At 37.7% G+C, this 17,897-nt stretch overlaps 1 protein-coding gene and 1 long non-coding RNA gene across 8 annotated transcripts in view; one reads left to right on the forward strand and one right to left on the reverse strand.

The window, feature by feature from the left end:
• LOC127446352 (ecotropic viral integration site 5 protein homolog) overlaps positions 1 to 17,897 on the forward strand; it is an 82,401-nt gene that overhangs the window by 61,749 nt on the left and 2,755 nt on the right. For 5 of the 7 annotated variants that reach the window (XM_051707226.1, XM_051707228.1, XM_051707227.1 and 2 more), the window contains 7 exons: positions 357 to 506; positions 1,826 to 1,957; positions 2,141 to 2,281; positions 3,305 to 3,463; positions 4,325 to 4,477; positions 4,858 to 4,953; positions 10,523 to 10,618. In XM_051707226.1, coding sequence (XP_051563186.1) covers positions 357 to 506; positions 1,826 to 1,957; positions 2,141 to 2,281; positions 3,305 to 3,463; positions 4,325 to 4,477; positions 4,858 to 4,953; positions 10,523 to 10,618 — 927 coding nt within the window. The remainder of the gene's footprint in view (positions 1 to 356; positions 507 to 1,825; positions 1,958 to 2,140; positions 2,282 to 3,304; positions 3,464 to 4,324; positions 4,478 to 4,857; positions 4,954 to 10,522; positions 10,619 to 17,897) is intronic. The other 2 variants (XM_051707225.1, XM_051707229.1) reach the window with 2 other exon arrangements.
• Positions 4,335 to 4,838, reverse strand: LOC127446373 (uncharacterized). Its single transcript, XR_007898206.1, has 2 exons — positions 4,679 to 4,838; positions 4,335 to 4,429 (listed from the first exon to the last, which is right to left on the reverse strand). It is a non-coding gene; the product is annotated as an uncharacterized LOC127446373 (long non-coding RNA).

Below are 17,897 nucleotides of genomic sequence, written 5' to 3' on the forward strand. Positions count from 1 at the left end.
TTAAAGTTCTGTCCTTAGCTTTACTTCATTTTCCTTATTTACTTTAAAAATCTCACACCTAAGGGACTCGCAATAAAGATTTAAACAAGAAAAATTCTGACTTCAGGGAAGAGGCATCACTGTGCTTATTATCTTTGGGCTGCAATCCTGATTTTTGGTGGTGTACTGCAATAATCCCCCCTTTTTATAGTACATGGCGAAGAAATCTTAAATGTTAAATTAAAAGCCTAAAAGTGCTAACAGCATGTTGCCACAACAGAGCTTGAGATCCAGCATTAATTTCCCCTCCATCCATGCGTCCGTTTCTGCCCATTCCTCCTCTGCGCTCACCCCTCATCCATAATTGGTCATGTCAGGGTCAGGTGACACGAGCCCAAGAGGCGGAGGAGAACTACCTGGTCAAGCGGGAGCTGGCCACGGTCAAACAACAGAATGAAGAGGCCGGTGCACAGCTGGAGCAGGCACAAAGCACCATCCGACAGCTCCAGCAACAGCAGCCATATGCGGTAAGGGCAGTTCATAGACAGAACCTCCTTTTGGACAACAGGCCTCCTCAGAGTGTGCTCTTCGAACACTGAAAAAGAAATTTTTTTGTGGTCCCTTATGTCAACAGTTTGCAGTGGCAGCTGTACATAATTCTCTTGGTGTTGCTTAGCAACAAAATCTCACCGACTACAGAGCTGAGATTGGCAGCTCTTGTAATGATGCTCTTTACATGCATGACTGCAAATCAGAACAGCAGAGCAGAGGTCATTTGCATGCACAACTGTGCTAAAGGGAAACATGTACATGAGTTGTCAGGAATGAGTATAACTTGCTCTTTGTAGGTAGTCTTGAGAGTAGCCACTCTGTTTAATAAAATCTACACTCTCAACAGAAGGGCACAAAATGGCTCATCAATTATAAATGCATACATGCACAACACAGAAAAAAGCAGATAATGTGTCATATGCTTTGAGGAAAGTGCTGCTTTACATAATGTTGGGTTAAGATCTCATTATGCTTTAATGTGGCTGTTGGTACAACCATGGTGGTGGTTGAGGAGAGTCCCCCTATACTATGTAAAGCATTTTGAGTGCCTAGAAAAGCGCTATATAAATGTAAGGAATTATTATTATTATTATGAACATTTGAATGGAGAGAGCTGTGTTTTTCTATCTGACACAATCTGAAGATTGGCTGGAATCAAATGTGTGTTTTAATCATTGGTAATTACACACACTGAAAACTTTATTAAGAATACTATGTGGTCTTTTGCTGTTGTAGCCCAGCCGCCTCAAGGTTCGACGTGTTGTGCATTCTGAGATGCTATTCTTCTCACTATAATTGTACAGAGTGGTTATCTGAGTTACTGTAGCCTTCCTATCAGCTCGAACCAGTCTGGCCGTTGACCTCTCTCATCAACATGGTGTTTCCATCCGCAGAGCTGTCGCTCACTGGCTGTTTTTAGTTTTTGGGGCCACTCTGAGTAAACTCTAGAGACTGTTGTGAGTGAAAATCCCAGGAGATCAGCAGTGACAGAAATACTCAAATCTGCCCTTCTGGCTCCAACAATCATGCCATGGTCGAAATCACTGAGATTGCATTTTTTCCCCCATGGTTGAGGTGAACATTAACTGAAGCTTCTGACCCGTGTCCGTATAATCACATGAATAAGTAGGTGTACAGGTGTACCTAATAAAGTGCTCAGTGAGAGTACAGCCATGAAGAGACACATGGGTAGAATTTAATCATAAGGGCTGTTCAGATGTTGATGTCATTAAAATCACCCACTGACTGGTTCAGTTTGAACAGCTTTTTGATTGTCACACTTTTCCCAATTTAGGAGAGGAACCCACGCTACTCTGAGGAGTTCATCCTGCAGTTGGAGAGAGAACTGGTGCAGGCCCGACTGCTGGAGGCTGAGTCCCAGTGCGCACTAAAAGAGATGCAGGACAAAATCCTTGACATGGAAAAGGTTGTGACACCTCATTATCGTTCTCAGACCCACATACGCACATATACACAAAGCGTAGAAGTTTTTATTAGACCAAAATCCTTACTACCTCATGATCTGATTTTCTCTTTTTATTCTTTTATTAAAGCGCTCACTACTTACATTGTCTATAATGACTTTTGGGTACGTTTGCCTCTATTACAGAGAAATGCATCCCTGCCAGATGAGAATAATGTGGTACGTCTACAAGAGGAGCTAATTGGTGTAAAACTGAGGGAGGCAGAGGCTATGACAGGCTTTAAAGAGCTTAGACAGCAGGTCAGAACACTGGAGGAGCACTGGCAGGTAAATCACACTCACATTTGTTTTCTCTGCCATGGTGGGGACTTTTTCATCGAGTTCTGTTGTTTTTAAACATAAATAATAATATTTTTCCCCATAACCCTAAACCTAACCCGTTTGCATTTAAAAAAACTTGTATTAAAGGGAAAGTTCACCCAAAAATAAAAATTCTCTCATCATTTACTTATCCTCATGCCATCCCAGATGTGTATTACTTTCTTTTTTCTGCAGAACACAAACAAAGATTTTTAGAAGAATATCTTAGCACTGTTGGTCCTTACAATGCAAGTGAATGGTGAACAGTCTTTTGAAGCTCCAAAAACCAAATAAAGGCCACATAAAAGTAATCCATAAGACTCCATTGGTTATCTTCAGAAGCGATATGATAGGTGTGGTTGAGAAACAGATCAATATTTAAGTCCCTTTTTACCATAAATCTCCACTTTCACTTTCAAAATGTGAAAGTAGAGAGTTATGGTAAAAAATTACTTAAAAATGTATCTGTTTCTTACCCACACCTATCATATCACTTCTGAAGATATGATTAAACCACAAGAGTTGTATAGATTACTTGTATGTGGCCTTAAAGTGATTTTTGGAACTTCCAAGTTAAAATTAAAGCCAGCAGGCCTTTAACCCAAGGTAGTTTGGGTAGAGAACATGGTTTTGGGAGGGAAACAGCTGAATATACACCTCTTTACCATCTCTGCGTTTGCTCCGAGTCAACACCATGTTTGTCTGCTCTACTACATGACAGTTTGTTGAAGGGGAGGGGTTTAATATAACTAAAAAATGTTGACCATTGGTTTTACTGCCGTGCAGCCTTGCATATGTTAGTAGAGAAGTCATATCAGCAAGTTATTACAGTTTAATTAAAAATATTGAGGACAAATTGTTTTAATAAAAATACAAATATGCATGGATGAATCGTTCACAATAAGACCAATAACATGCATTAAGAAAATAAGTAGGGTCAATTTTGATTACATGCTGACTGTAAGACTTTTATTTTTATGTTGTGTACAGAGGCATCTGGCACGCACGGCGGGTCGCTGGAAAGATGGCCCTCGGAAGAATGCAGTAAGTGAACTGCAGGATGAGCTGATGAGTGTGAGGCTCAGGGAGGCAGAGGCTCAGGCCGAGCTCAGAGAGACCAGACAGAGGATGCTGGAACTGGAGACCCAGGTCTTGACACACAGTTCACTTTTTCTCTCTTGCACGTCCCTCAGATATGCTTACACTCACTTCTCACTCACAGATGCAGCACAGAAAAGAAAATGGAACAAACGGTAACGAGTGTCAGACGTTCATGAGAACGTTATTATAGTACATATACAGTAGTCATCATTTGCCCAAAACTCAAGATTATTGGAGGGGAACTTAAGAAACAGTCTTGTCAGATTCAAGATCAACATTAATGGGATCGTTCACCCAAAAATGAAAATTTTCTCATTATTTACTCACCCTCATGCCATCCCAGATGTGTATGACTTTCTTCTGAAAAACACAAACGAAGATTTTTAGAAGAATCCGCATATTACTCATTTTATCTAAAAAAAAAAACCCTGTAATTAGGAGCTTTCCATGAAATAATCATGGCAGAATGTGAAAAGAGAATTTTCGGTAATGCAATCGGTAACTGAGAACTTCTGTTTTTGTATTGCTAGGTGTCTACAAATATTACTGAGTGCACCTTGAAATTGACATTATTTAAACTTAAAAATAAGTGCTGCCGACCACTGACCTTAGAGAGAAAATTATTCTGAGTAGGTACACCGCTCATTTCTATATATTTTTTTGTATCGAGGGCTTGTTTTATGGCCAGTAGAGGGAGACAGAGTGACTGAAGTTGATGTACTCGCACATGATGGGCTGTGTTTGTACTGAAGCACTGCTTTATGGCTGCAGATTTCAGTTGTTAAATGCCTGGCCCATATGATGTGACTTCATGTCCTTCACTATTCAGGGTTTAGACTGCGCTCTTTCTTAGTAACACTAAGATACAGGTTGAGTCCTGAGCATACTATTTCTTTCACCCAAATACAGAATCACATACATAATAATCAGCTGCGACGTGCAGAACAGGAGGCACGGAATCTACATGAGCGACTGCAGGTTTTGACCCATCAGAATAAGACGCTGCATGCTGAGCTGCAGGAGACGAAACGGAAACAGGCTGAAATAGAGTGCAAGGTGAAGGTGATTTCCATAAAATCAACTAAGTAGTCACTGTCTACCCTGTAGCCTGGGGCAAAAAAAAAAAAACATTTATTTTTCAAATGCATATTTATAGTAAAATGCTTTTAGATATTCATTATCAATCACTCAATTAAAACCTTTGTAATAAAACATTTTTCAAACTCTCTATGATTTAGTTGAATTTTCTTTTTAATTACTTACCTTTAAATAGTGTCCAGAAGTTCCTATTTTCAAGAGAGGGACATTAATGCTGAGTGTGTTTGTACTCTCATAGTTGTCAGCTAAACTTTCAAAAGAAGCTATTTAATAAAAGCCGGCCATTTTTTTCCCCCAAATATGTTCCTGTTCACAGTACTTCTCTTTTTCTATCTCTCAAACAGAATAAGGAAGAGGTAATGGCAGTGAGACTGAGAGAAGCTGACAATATAGCTGCCATGGCTGAGCTTCAGCAGCAGATCTCTGAGCTTGAGATTCAGGTACAAATAAGCACAAAAAACACTCAAGCCCAGCACAACACATTACATCCTATCAGTCCAATCCAGCTCAGCAGTCTCTCCACAGCCCAGCACAACACAGCATAATCTATTTAGATTCCAATCCAACCAAGCAAATTCTCTCTATAGCACAACACAGCACAGTCCATGTTCATTCCAATACAGCAGAGCACAGTGCAGCCACTCCAACACAAATCTTTTTATACTGCTCCCCGATTATCCATTGTATGTATGCCGTTTACATTTTGCTGTGATCTCATGTGATCTTACATTCTATCAGTGAACTGACTTGATGGATAGCAAAAAGGCACTTACTGCAGAGGATGCACTTAATAATTAAAAGCTTTCTTTGGTATGGTGTGATTAAAGTTGTGGCAAGGACTTAGAAATTTATTTTAAAAGTTGTCAGCAAATAATTTTGGAGTTGATGGACCCAAGCAGCGTGTTTAACCCTTAAATGCATGAGAATTACACCAAACACTCTTACATATTCGGGCACTTATATCTATCACAAATGGATCTACAAAATAGATAGTGACTTAGTTTTTTACATATTTTCAAGACAATTAGAAAATATAGAATAAACAATATTTTTATTAGGGCTGTTAATTTAACGCATTATATTCAGTGCGATTTAATTATATTCCTGAGCAGTTCAAGCTTGAAGTACCCCCTGTTTCCTCCAGTGGGCAGTAAGCGAAACTTCAGCTCTATAGGCAACGCACAGCTTACTTAGTGAACAAACCAACCCTTCAGCAAACAGCACAAGCACAACACAAGGACGCATTCTTGCATTCAAAACACAGCTTGATGGAGTGTAAATCCGAACTGGGGATCTCAAGACGTGTTTTTTTAAGTATTAAACTATGTTTAACTTGACACAGTGACCTAAAAATGGTATGTTTATGACGTGACGCAACCAAAGTGAGACGCTCCAAAAACATCCGTCTGACGCAGGTGTACATTGGCGGCTCCTTAGACAAGCCCTCATAATAAATCTCGGACTGACTGATAAATTCAATTGCAAAATGGATTGCTGTGAACTGTAGGCCAATGATTGGCTTATGTTCAATAAGACGCAACTGAGAGGCAACTGGCTGTCAAGCACATATTGAGCTGCACATAACACATAAGCTACACATAAGTTACACATGTATTTTCTCAGGCACTTATTGAGTCTAAATAGATGCACAGCTTACGTCATTTCAGTAGAACACCCAAATGACAATAGTCAAATCATACTCTTCATTTGTTGTACTTGCTATATTTTACTTCCAATAGCAATGTCAAAGGTAAATGAAGTCAATCACTGAAACAACAGTGCCACCTTGAGTAAGAAATAGCATGTACTGTATAATATGCATGTGTACACGCATATGAGATACTGATAATTCATCATTGTTGATAATTCATTGTTGCACAGATAATCAACTTGATATATATTTTTTTTTTATTAATTTTTTTATAAATATAGTACTCATTTGTCTTGTAATAAAGAAATAGATATCCTGTGATAGTATAATCATAAAAAATATAATTTATGAAAGTGCAACTCCAAAAAATGGATGAAGTACAGGGGTAAAATTAGGTCCCGGGTCACTAAAGACCCGAGGTGTCCATTTAACACCCTGTCTATACCGTGCGCGTCTGTTGACGCCACGCATCGACATTCTAACAATGGAACTAGACACCCGTTTACTATCAGAGTGACGGATGCGCCACAACGGATGCCTCCAGTGTAGACAGCATCATTGATTATAATGGGGTTTTATTGTTTGTGACGCGACTCACCACTCATGTCCGGTGTAGACAGGGTGTAAGGGTTAGAAGAACGAAGCAGCTGCACTAAAAAAATCCTTTCTTATCTATAAACTTTTCAACAAATAGTGTTTTTGTGTGTGTGTGTTTTTTCATCATATTTACAGTGAGTTTCGACTGATTGACATGAAATTCCTGCAGCTTAAACATTACAGTAAATATGGCCAAAAATGTGTTAGATGTGATTTGAAATGCTGTGTGTTTGGTCTGATTTGAGGGAATGATTATATTAGTAAGATTTACTGGATGGAAGAGAGAAGTGAAATATGTGTGTGATCTGTTTGGAGGAAATGCTGCTGTCTGAAAATGAATGCTGTGTTTCCCATGCAGGAAGAATTATTTTAAAAATTAGCTTAGTATGTCATTAGTGGCGTTTCATATCAGTGCATAAAAATGTGTGGCTTTCCTTCCTGAGACAGAAATAAGCTGGGGGTTTTGCATTCGAAACTAAATCTCACCTTTTATGAGAGTATATTCATTTCTGTCTCAAGCCTTTCTCTTCAGAGCAAACTTTTACATGTCTCTGAAATGTAATGACATTGGACAGTCTGTGTCCTCTCTGGTGCCCTGCTGCGTCCTCTGACATTTTACCAGAGAATTTGGTAGTTCGATATAAGCTTGTGCAAATTTGAGAGTCTTTGTGTACTGAAATTGCATCAATTTGCTATATACTGATTAGATGTGCAAGCTCCTCCCAGGCATTTGCAGCTCTTAGCTGTGGTTCTGTGGTTTTGTCTACCTACATGGTTTTTACCCTGAGGGCTGTGGGCAACAGGTCTGGCTCACCAAACTTGAATTCACTATTAGACACAATATAGTGAAGAGAGAGTGATTAGCAGAGAGAAACAGACCATTGTTCTCTGCTCTTCTTCTGTAGACTATGAATACTTCAAATACTTCATCCACCTAAAGAAAGCTTGTTTTTTTTATTATTAAAATATAGTTGGACACACTTTACATATATTAACATCTGTAATTACATCTGTAATTACACTGTTGTCCCTACCCCTAACCTTTGCTGCACCCCAACCTTGGTTGCAGCAAGTGCGAATCTCGCAACTTTCGTTGAATGAGTACAAAATGTGCACAGTGAGTACACTATCAACTGCTTATTTTCTTTAAATGAAAGTATGTAGTAGTTAAAGACACATAATATAAAGTGGGGACATACGTATATTTTAATGTATTATGAAACACCAACACGTAGAATTTGTGCCCCTATCTTCTTCATTTATTATTTATTCGATCACCTTTCACACACTCATAACATGACATAACCCATCGCTGGAAAATATAACATTATGATGTCAACACAACTTTATTTCTCTGGACTCTCAATGAGTCACCTGAGCGTGGTTTTATTTTCACTGGAAAGATCCACTATAAAGTGAACCTAAAGGTCTGTCTGACACCAAACACCAACACACTAACCCGACTCCAGTCCCCAGTGTACAGGAGATGTACACACCTTTCGGAAACACCCACACAACGTGTCAGTCTTTTAATAGATTTGTGACTGACATGCAGGTAAGACTGAATCAAGTTTTGAGACAGTCTTTAAAAAGAAATGCAGAGCCTCAGTGTTGCTCCTTATTGTTATGATCTCTTGCCTAACTAAGACAGAGTGCAGTGAAGTGGGTTTTTTTTGTTTTTTGTTTTAACACCAAGCTGAGCTCAAGGTTAAAACGGCTGCTTGCATGGCCCATGGAACCGCAGCTTAGCTATCTTCATTACCAGATGAGAAACCACTTCCTATCAGGCTGAGAAACACACTGAGCTGTAATCAAAGCTCGCATTTTGCTTAACTGCGCTGCATTCATATGATCGATTGTAACAGAGAGATTTGGTTTTGCATGTGTTTGTTAGATGCATAAAAGGGAACAAATAAAGTGCAGAAGTAAAATCTCAGTACTAATGTAATCCATGCAGTGGTGGAGAACTGTGACATTTAGTGTAAGCATTTTAAATCACAAATGCAAGCAACTCCACAATGTTTGTTGCCATGCCAACCAGATGTAGAACAAAGATGCCCATAACATTTTACCCCATTTGAATATGTCGGAATGCTTTTCTTGTCTGTATCTGAGCTGTAAAGTACACAAAATAGTTTTTAAATTTTACACATTGTATTTAAATGATAAACAGAAGTAATGTCACAATAACGTTAGTTCGATCAGATAAGAATTGCTCAATTTTACGAAGCTGAATCTTCCTCAGAATCAGGCCAACAGTTAAACTCTTAATACATTAGCATCAACATTTGATCGAGTCATTGTGGCTCAGTTCTGTTCTGCTTTTTGTGTAAAACGGTTATGCTGTTTACCTGAAGAAGAAAAAAATTTTTGTGAAACAAAAACATTTTGTTAACTGAAATCTTTGGACTGAAAAAACAGTGGTTATGTTAAACTTAAATCTTCCCTTACAAAAATTCTAGAGTTCTGGCAAACTAGCCGTAAACTTGCAAACCGAAATTTGCCTCTCATTATTTTCTTATGCAAATGTTTGTCAGAAGTTTGCAGCTCTTCACAGGTAGTGGTGAACCTGCAGCAAACCTTTGGCAACAGTAGACAATTTGTTGCAAGTTTGCTGCAAAGCTCATTTGCATGTGAAAGTAATCAGTGGTGAATTTGCGGTAAGTTTGCGGCAAATTTGCCATGAGTTCTCGATTTTTGTAAGGGTTCATATTTTAAGTAAATATCCCAAACTCTTGCTTACTTGACATTGCAGAGGCTGCTTGAATACTTTTTTTGCTTGAATAATTTCCCTTACAAATCAAATGACAATCACATGAAGGCAGCTAAACTATTCTTCACCAATCAGAGGATAACGGCATACATTTGATGTACACCAATATAGTGACACAACTAGAAGACTGGTCTAATTTGTAACAAATTTGGGGCAAACATGTTTTCCTTCTTTGTGTGTTCTAATCAACAACCCCATTAAGTTTTACTGGGGGTACTGAAGTGAGGAAGCTATTACTCAGATGTTTGACGTCCCAAGCTGCAGCCTGCCACCTGCTGATTTCATGCAGCTGAGTGTAAGGAAGTCAGCTAACTGCCTTTCCCTTATCGCACCACTGTAAGGGTGGGGGAGAAACCTCAAGAAAAACACAGATTCTTGGAAGAATGCATTTTAGATCCCTCACCATCCCCATCCTCAGCCTATCAGAAGGCTGCATGCACAGCCCAACACAGACCACAGGAATAGAAAACACCCTTCACTGTTTGTAGGGTGTGTGTACATTTGTTGATTTCACTTTGTTATACTTATATAACACACCCCTCTCTGCACCTTTTCCCCTTTTTTACTCATCACTCTGTCCTGTGTGGCTTGCCATAACTGTACTACTACAAATGGAAACGGCTATGTTCCCATGTTTGTAGTGCATGTCTTTTGATTCCCTCTTTAACAGGTGTAAATGTGGAGGGTAAACAAGCGTGCCATGCACACAACGTCTGTTCAGTACCACATGTCTGCTCCCCCAAGGCATTTAGCAGTAGTGAAAAACACAAAAACACAAAAGCATTAATAGTCTCACAATCTGTAGCATAATATCCATGTTCACATGCAACTAAACCAATATGGCTGTTCCAACACACCACTGTTTTCTACTCACATTTAAGTGACTGCTAATCCTTTTAGGTGGCTTGCATATTCTTAATAATTGAATATATCTATAAGATAAAAATCTCATGAATGTATTTTCCTTTTTTTTTTTTTTCTCTCTCAGAAAGAGGAAGGAAAGGTCCAAGGCCAGCTAAACAACACAGACTCCAGTCAGTACATTAGAGACCTGAAAGACCAGATAGCTGATCTCAAACATGAGGTAAGGTCCATGAGTTTATGCAGGACAGAATTTTTCAGTATTACTTCAAAGCATTGTATTCAACTCTATTCTTTTTATGTACTACTACAGTATCTCAATGCCTTAATAAGGCATGTTTAAAGATGCACTAAGTCAGTTGTTCTCAACCTTTTTGACTCCAAGGCCTCCCCATTGTCCAAGGCAATATTTGAAGGCCCCCATCCCCAGAGACTATGAGTGTCAGTAGATTAAAACAATTAATCATGATTAATGTCATGATTAAAAAAGTTTCAGCAACTATCAGTTTGTTGTAGGCCTTATTTTATACATCTAAATTTTTAGCTGTTTTTAGCATTTTAATAGTTTTTTTTATTATTTATTTAACCAATTTCTGTTAGTATCAGTTGATGATTTTTTTTTTAATCGTGATTAATTGCATTTTTTTTTTTGTAGTTAATCGCGATTAATTGCAGATTTTGGAAGTGCAAAAAATTTGACTATATATACTCCTTTTCCTGACAAAATGCGTTTATTTCCATATTAGGAAAGAAAACAAAATAATATGTAAAAATATAATGATTTATTAACATTTTCTATACAAAGCCTTCCACAGTACAAAGATAGAAATGCACTAAAATAGCACCAATTCAAGTAACATTAAACATTTCCCAAAGTCTGATTGGGACTAATTGAAAGAACTAGTCTCCCCATAGGCTGCATTTTAATTGCGATGGGCATTAAATCTCTTGAACTCTCATCCTCCTAAATATAAAACTTCTGGTAGACTGTGGCTATCTGCTTTCCTACAGCAGTCGTTAAGCCGCGTTCATTATTTGCATAAGACCTCCAGCATCAAGCACCAATTTAAACCACATGAGAAACGCTTGCAGACAAAAATGTCTCATTCTGCGTTTTGGTGATAGTTGACTTGATGTGTTTCTGTGGTGATTAAAATTCATTTTACATTGGCTGAAAAATGCTTGATTTATATCACAAGTCCCATCTGAGCTTGTTTTGTATATCAAATCGCATTAAGAGTTACTTTATTCATTATTTTATTACTGACAGGGAAGCGTATTACACAACAGTTGTGTTGTGAAGTGTGCATCAGTGTAATGACTCCGGGCGGACACATCGCAAAGATTCCGCCCTTCAAACTAGTGTTTATGCTGGTTTATGCTGTATTAACAGTAAATGCGTTAAGCACGACTGATAAAAATTAAATGCATTTATCTTTTTTAATTAATCGCATGCGTTAAGTCATTAATTCTGAGAGCTCTAATTTGTATATAATTTTAAGTCATCCCGTGGCCCCCCTTGGAAGTTTGCTGAGGCCCCCCAGTGGGCACCATACCCCTGGTTGAGAACCACTGCACTATGTAATCGCTGGGTCTTATTCTTCTTCTTAACTAAATATGAAAGTTGTATTGGATTATAAGCTGATACCTGTTGGCATGGATGCAATATCTTGCAAATGTTTTTTTGTTGTTTTTTTTGTTTGTTTTTTGTGACCGATGCATGTTTGTCACCCATGATTAATTTATTCTTCAACCAAAAATAACTGATAACAGGGGTTTTACTGAAATAAAGTGAGTAGTATTCAGCTTTTCATGTGATTTGGGGGACCAATCTTATGTTGAACAAAACAGCTTTTTCTAGGCCACTTATATGACTGGCTTCATTTTATACACATTTGTCAAAAGCATAATTTTTTTCATTAGGTATAAGACTTTATTGAAGTGGAAAAATAACTTGGTGCACCTTTAACAACATTAACATGTTGACAATCATCATATGTATTTTGCACTCACTCTAAAGAATTTTTTATCTTTGTATCAAAGTCACCTTGGCGTCTTTTGTTTTACCAACCCATGAGGTGCTCCTTTTCCTGCCTGATGTATGTTTTTGTTCTTTACTATTTGTTGTGTGGTTAGCTTCTTATTTTTCTCAAGCTTTGTGAGCACTTTTAACTGATTTGTTAGTTTATTTCACAGGCTTTTTTAACGTGTTAACTACGCCCTGCACAAAGCCTCTTCCTGCACTTCTGTTTGCCCGCACACGCCCCGTCACACTCTTTAGCACTATATCAATCCTCTTGCAGGTGGTGTCATAACCACCCAAAAAATCTGTATTGTTGACCCAATGTTTTAAAGGAATAGTACACTGAAAAATAAGTTCTGTTATAATTTACTCGCCATCATGTCATTCCAAACCCATATAACTTTATTTCTTCATCAGAACAGAAAAGGAGAACTTTTGTAGAATGTCCCAACCCCTCTTTTCATTACAATGGTAGTGGATAGTGACTCACTTAAAGAATGCAAATTTATTATAGAAGTTATCCATGAGACTCATACATCATATTCCAAGTCTTCTGAAGGCATACGATAAGTTCAGTTAGGCAGCTTGACCTATGTCAGAAGATCAGCCTCATCAAATTTGCTCAGGTCACCATTCGGTATAGCAATAACAATATTTTACCTCAGCTCGACAGTCAAAGGAGATGGCAAACAATAGTAACAGTAGAACAGACAAATCTAAAAAATTCAAAATCTAAAATAATAATAACTGGTGTTACATCTGGTTGATCTAGCTTGAAGTCTCCATAGACTTCTCTATTAGGCCATTGGGGCAAAGATGTCCTTTGGAAGGGTGAGACTTGTCCTTGTGCTTTTGAAAATGGGATCTAATAATGTTCTGAATAGATTTTCCACCATCTAAACTTTTAGGGCTTTCCTTTGTTACACAAAAAAATTTTTGTACCAGACAGTGATGGTGCGGATTAGGGCGTTCTCAACAACACAACTGTAGAAGCTAGCGAATATTTGGTTGCTCATGTTAAGTCTCTTCAGGGAGTGAAAGCATTGCAGAAACATTTTCACTAATGAAGAGGTGTTCAAGTCTAATGAGATACCATGAGGATTTTTAAGCTGTTAAATATTGCCATCTCTATGTAAACTGATATGCAGTGTAACATGTTCCATGCAAGATTCCCTGAAGTGCCTTCACTTGGTCTCAAGATGTGACACCTTTTCTCTGAGAACACAGCCCTGCAGGACAGTGATGTCCAGGGTCCCAAATCAAGAAGTCCAGTCATTAATTCACAATCATGGATGCCATCAGGGCTTAAGTGATTTGCATGGATTGGCCCTCAGTTGTGTGTTACCTCTTGTGGGCTCCTGTTTCAACTCTTCGTTGTCTGTGGGTGGTGCAGTTTTTGTGGCTGATGTGGTGTTTGAGTTGTTGACCACTTCTAGGGGATTGCTTTAAAAGTTGTGTTTTTGCTATTTATGTAGTAGTGACACACTTCAAACCCTGCAATTGTGTTAAATAGCTGCAAGTATTGAGTAGATGGCTTGTGATCTTGAAAATCTGATGTGTCAGTAAATTGACTGAAATCAACAAGTAGATGTACACTCACTTAGCACTTTATTATGAACACTATGTAGGAACCTAATAAAGTGCATGATGTGGTCTTCTGCTGTTGTAGCCCATCCGCCTCAAGGTTTGACATGTTGTGCATTCTGAGATGCTATTCTGCTCACTACAATTGTACAGAGTGGTTATCTGAGTTACCATAGCCTTTCTGTCAGCTCGAACCAGTCTGGCCATTCTCCGTTGACCTCTCTCATCAACAAGGTGTTTCCGTCCACAGAACTGTCGCTCACTGGATGTTATTTGTTTTTGACACCATTCTGAGAAAACTCTAGAGACTGTTGTGAGTGAAAATCCCAGGAGATCAGCAGTTACAGAAATACTCAAATCAGCCCGTCTGGCACCAACAATCATGCCACGGTTGAAATCACTGAGATCACATTTTTTGCCCATTCTGATGGTTGATGTGAACATTAACTGAGGCTCCTGACCCGTATATGCGTGATTTTATGCATTGTACTGCTGCCACACGATTGGCTAAATAGATAATTGCTTGAATAAGTAGGTGTACAGGTGTTCCTAATAAAGTGCTTAGTGAGTGTAGTTGTTTCACATTCAGAAATAATCCCAAAAATAAGGATGTAAATTTATAGTATATTGAGCAGAATTACAGTAAAAAGGAAATGGAATTGTCTTTATTAGGCATTCTATTAGCCACCTTTGCATCCCAGTTCATAATTGGCAGTTGTAAGAAATGTAAAGTTTTGCATTTGAAAACTTGCTTACAAAATAATGTCATGTGCAAAAGTATGACCTGGGAGAGAAAATGCTTATAATGGTTTTTCTCCTTTGATTACAGTGTCATTGATAAATTTATAACTTTCTTATCCTCCCTGGTTTCTCTTCCTGATAGCTTAGCTGCAGTTGCATCATCTAGGTCTGTTATTGTCTGACTTCACAGACATCGGATTGGTACGATTTCAGTCTGATTGAAGTTTACATGACATTTTAAAAAAACAAAATATTGTCCAACTGAAATCAAACTTTTTAAAAGTGCATGTAAATGTACTGACTGATGACTATTATTCCTTTAATGTAGTTTTGCAGCAACCAGTTTAAACATCCCCAATATGTGATGTTTGAGCAATCAAGGATAGCCAAGTGTCACTGAAACATTTACCCTTCATTAGTTGGATACATAGAGATCTTATCTGAAAATGATGAAACAGAAAAGATTTTAATTTAAATAAAGATTTAAAACATTTAATGGATTTACACAGATGGGGGGGATGTAGTCTGATTCTCACCTTCTCCCAAATACTGCCAACAATAGGCTCGTGGTTTGTGGTCAAACAACTTTCCACTAAATCGTTCATTCTAGACCATCTCAATCTCTATCAACAGAGTGCAGCCAGACAGCTTTACCTTTTAAAACCTGCCAGGTTCCTCTTCATACACAATCATGCAGCAGCATGAATCCTGTCTGTAGCCACAAACCCATTACGAACAAGACTGATTTAGATGTTTGTGGTTGTGGAGTTAGAGAGTGGGCCGACATTCTTTTTTTGTGGAATTATGGAATGTTATGAGGACATTTAATTTTAAATGTAATTATTTATTAAGTAATTGAAATGTTTTTGATCAGTGTGAGTCCCTAGTCACCTTAAGAATTATCTTAGGACTGATGATGAATCTAAAGATGTTTACTAGAGATTTGTTAAATGAAGTTGTTGTAACATTCTAAAGTTTTGCTTCAAAGATCACCCATGCTTAAGTTTCAAAAAGTTGGCTTTGTCATAACCTTAAAGCAAAAGGATGGATGTCTCATATCTGGTTGCTATTTAAATCACGTAGTTGCTAAACTGTGAGAGGTTTCTAATCAGCCACATATGCACCAAGCAAAACCATGCTCGAGGTAATCTCTCAACATCACAGTCATGACTGACTTGTGGCCTCATTGCCATTTTGGTGCTGGCTTCTGGCTTGTTTGCTTTTTTCTTTCTGTTGCCTCAACAACCCCCACATCACCCATCTTATGTGTGCACTGCATTTCCATCCCAATTTAACTTACGTTTTCATTTAAAAACTGTTGGCTTTTTTTGTAATTCAAATAAAACATGATGGATACTGATTGTGGTTACACTCAAATACCCATACATACGTTTCTCCCCACATGTCTGTCTTTCTGAGGCAGAATGTTTCAGGTAAGTGTGTATGCATCTCCATCAACTGTTTTTTATACTTCAGTGCAGGTTTTCACACAAATACTTTTTTTTTTGTTTTGAGCATGGACTTTTATTGCAATTTGATGTACTTGGAAAATTAAATTATAGTATTTGGTACATGATAGACCTCTTATCCAAATAACCTGCTGACTTATTGCTTGATTACCGTTTTCCTCATAGTTTTGTTTTGTTTTGTGTTTTGTTTGTGTAAAAATTACATTTTAGAGATGAGCACGTCTTCATCTTTTGATGTCTGGCCCCATTATCCCACTGTACGTGCATGTTTAAATTTGTATTGCATTTCAAAGAATGTCTGTTGGTGTGTTTTGCAAATTTTACCCTTCCTTTCATCATTGTGAGGAAAGTTTTCTAGTATTAGGTTAATTTAATGTGATCTCTTGACAATTTTATAGGTACTCCTACAAATGTGTGGTTCTAGCACACATTTACTTACGATTGCATATACTCTGAAACGAACAGTGTTGACTTATTGACTGCATCTAAAACTTCAATCATTTCACGTATAAGCACCTTTAGACAAGGATGAAACCTCATATTCAGGATTGGGGGGACCAAATGTAATAATAATCAACCATGGGAAAAAAACATATCAGTAGACCACTATTATGAATATTGGGGGGACATGTCCCCCTCAATGTCTGTGGTGGTTACGGCAACTCCGGGTTCAATACAAGTTAAGCTCAATCAACAGCATTTGTGGCATAATGCTGATTACCACAAAAATTAATTTTGACTTGCCCCTCCTTGGAAGTGAATGGGGCCAATTTTTGGAGGGTTTAAAGGCAGAAATGTGAAGCTTATAATTTTATAAAAGCACTTACACTAATTCTTCTATTAAAACTCACTTTTAACAGAAGAAATTCACTTCCATTTCAAGTCCCTCACTGTAACCCAGATTTTGGCTTTTTATTTTAAATTATTATTATATATTTATTTATTTATTTTTTTAAGAAAAGGAAGGACAAGTCAAAATAAATTTTTGTGGTAATCAGCATTATGCAACATATGCTGTCGATTGAGCTTAACTTGTTTTGAACCCGGAATATTCCTTTAATTCTTTAATCAAGTAGTTAGGTTTAGGGGTAGGGTAAACTGACCTAAAATATCCAAACTGGTCCCATAGAATCACATTACTATTCAAAATTTTAGCAAAAAAAAACGTTTTACGTGGCTGTTGTATGTATCTTGGCAGTTTCCTAGTTAAATAAACATTAGAGGCACTACAACAATGATTTTTACGATCAAAACATTTTTATTATAGCGCATGACTTGTAAGGCAGTTACATTTTAATGTTTGCTTATTCAAATGCAATCAAGTTGCACGGTAGCAACTGAGTGTTGCATTTGCGATGCAAAGGACCAGGGTATGAGTCCTGAGCATGCGAGTTCATACATGAGTCAAAAGTATCATAAAAGAACCACAAATTTAAGTGGTCACTTCAGCAATGACGTTTTTTCACCTCACATTTGCTTTATGACACTATCAGTTAGGTTTAGGGACATCAGTTTAAAACTCTGCAATTTAAAACTCAATAGAGCATTAACCTTAAATATCGAATTTTATGTCTCAGTGTCTATCCAAATGTGCATGTAAATGTTACGTACGAATACCTTTGAATAATGATGAGATTAGGCTGGTTTATTGGTAAAGGTTGTTTTTCTGACTTGTCTCTTTGCTC

This window comes from Myxocyprinus asiaticus, chromosome 9 (genome assembly GCF_019703515.2).
Source record: "Myxocyprinus asiaticus isolate MX2 ecotype Aquarium Trade chromosome 9, UBuf_Myxa_2, whole genome shotgun sequence".
Taxonomy (NCBI): domain Eukaryota; kingdom Metazoa; phylum Chordata; class Actinopteri; order Cypriniformes; family Catostomidae; genus Myxocyprinus; species Myxocyprinus asiaticus.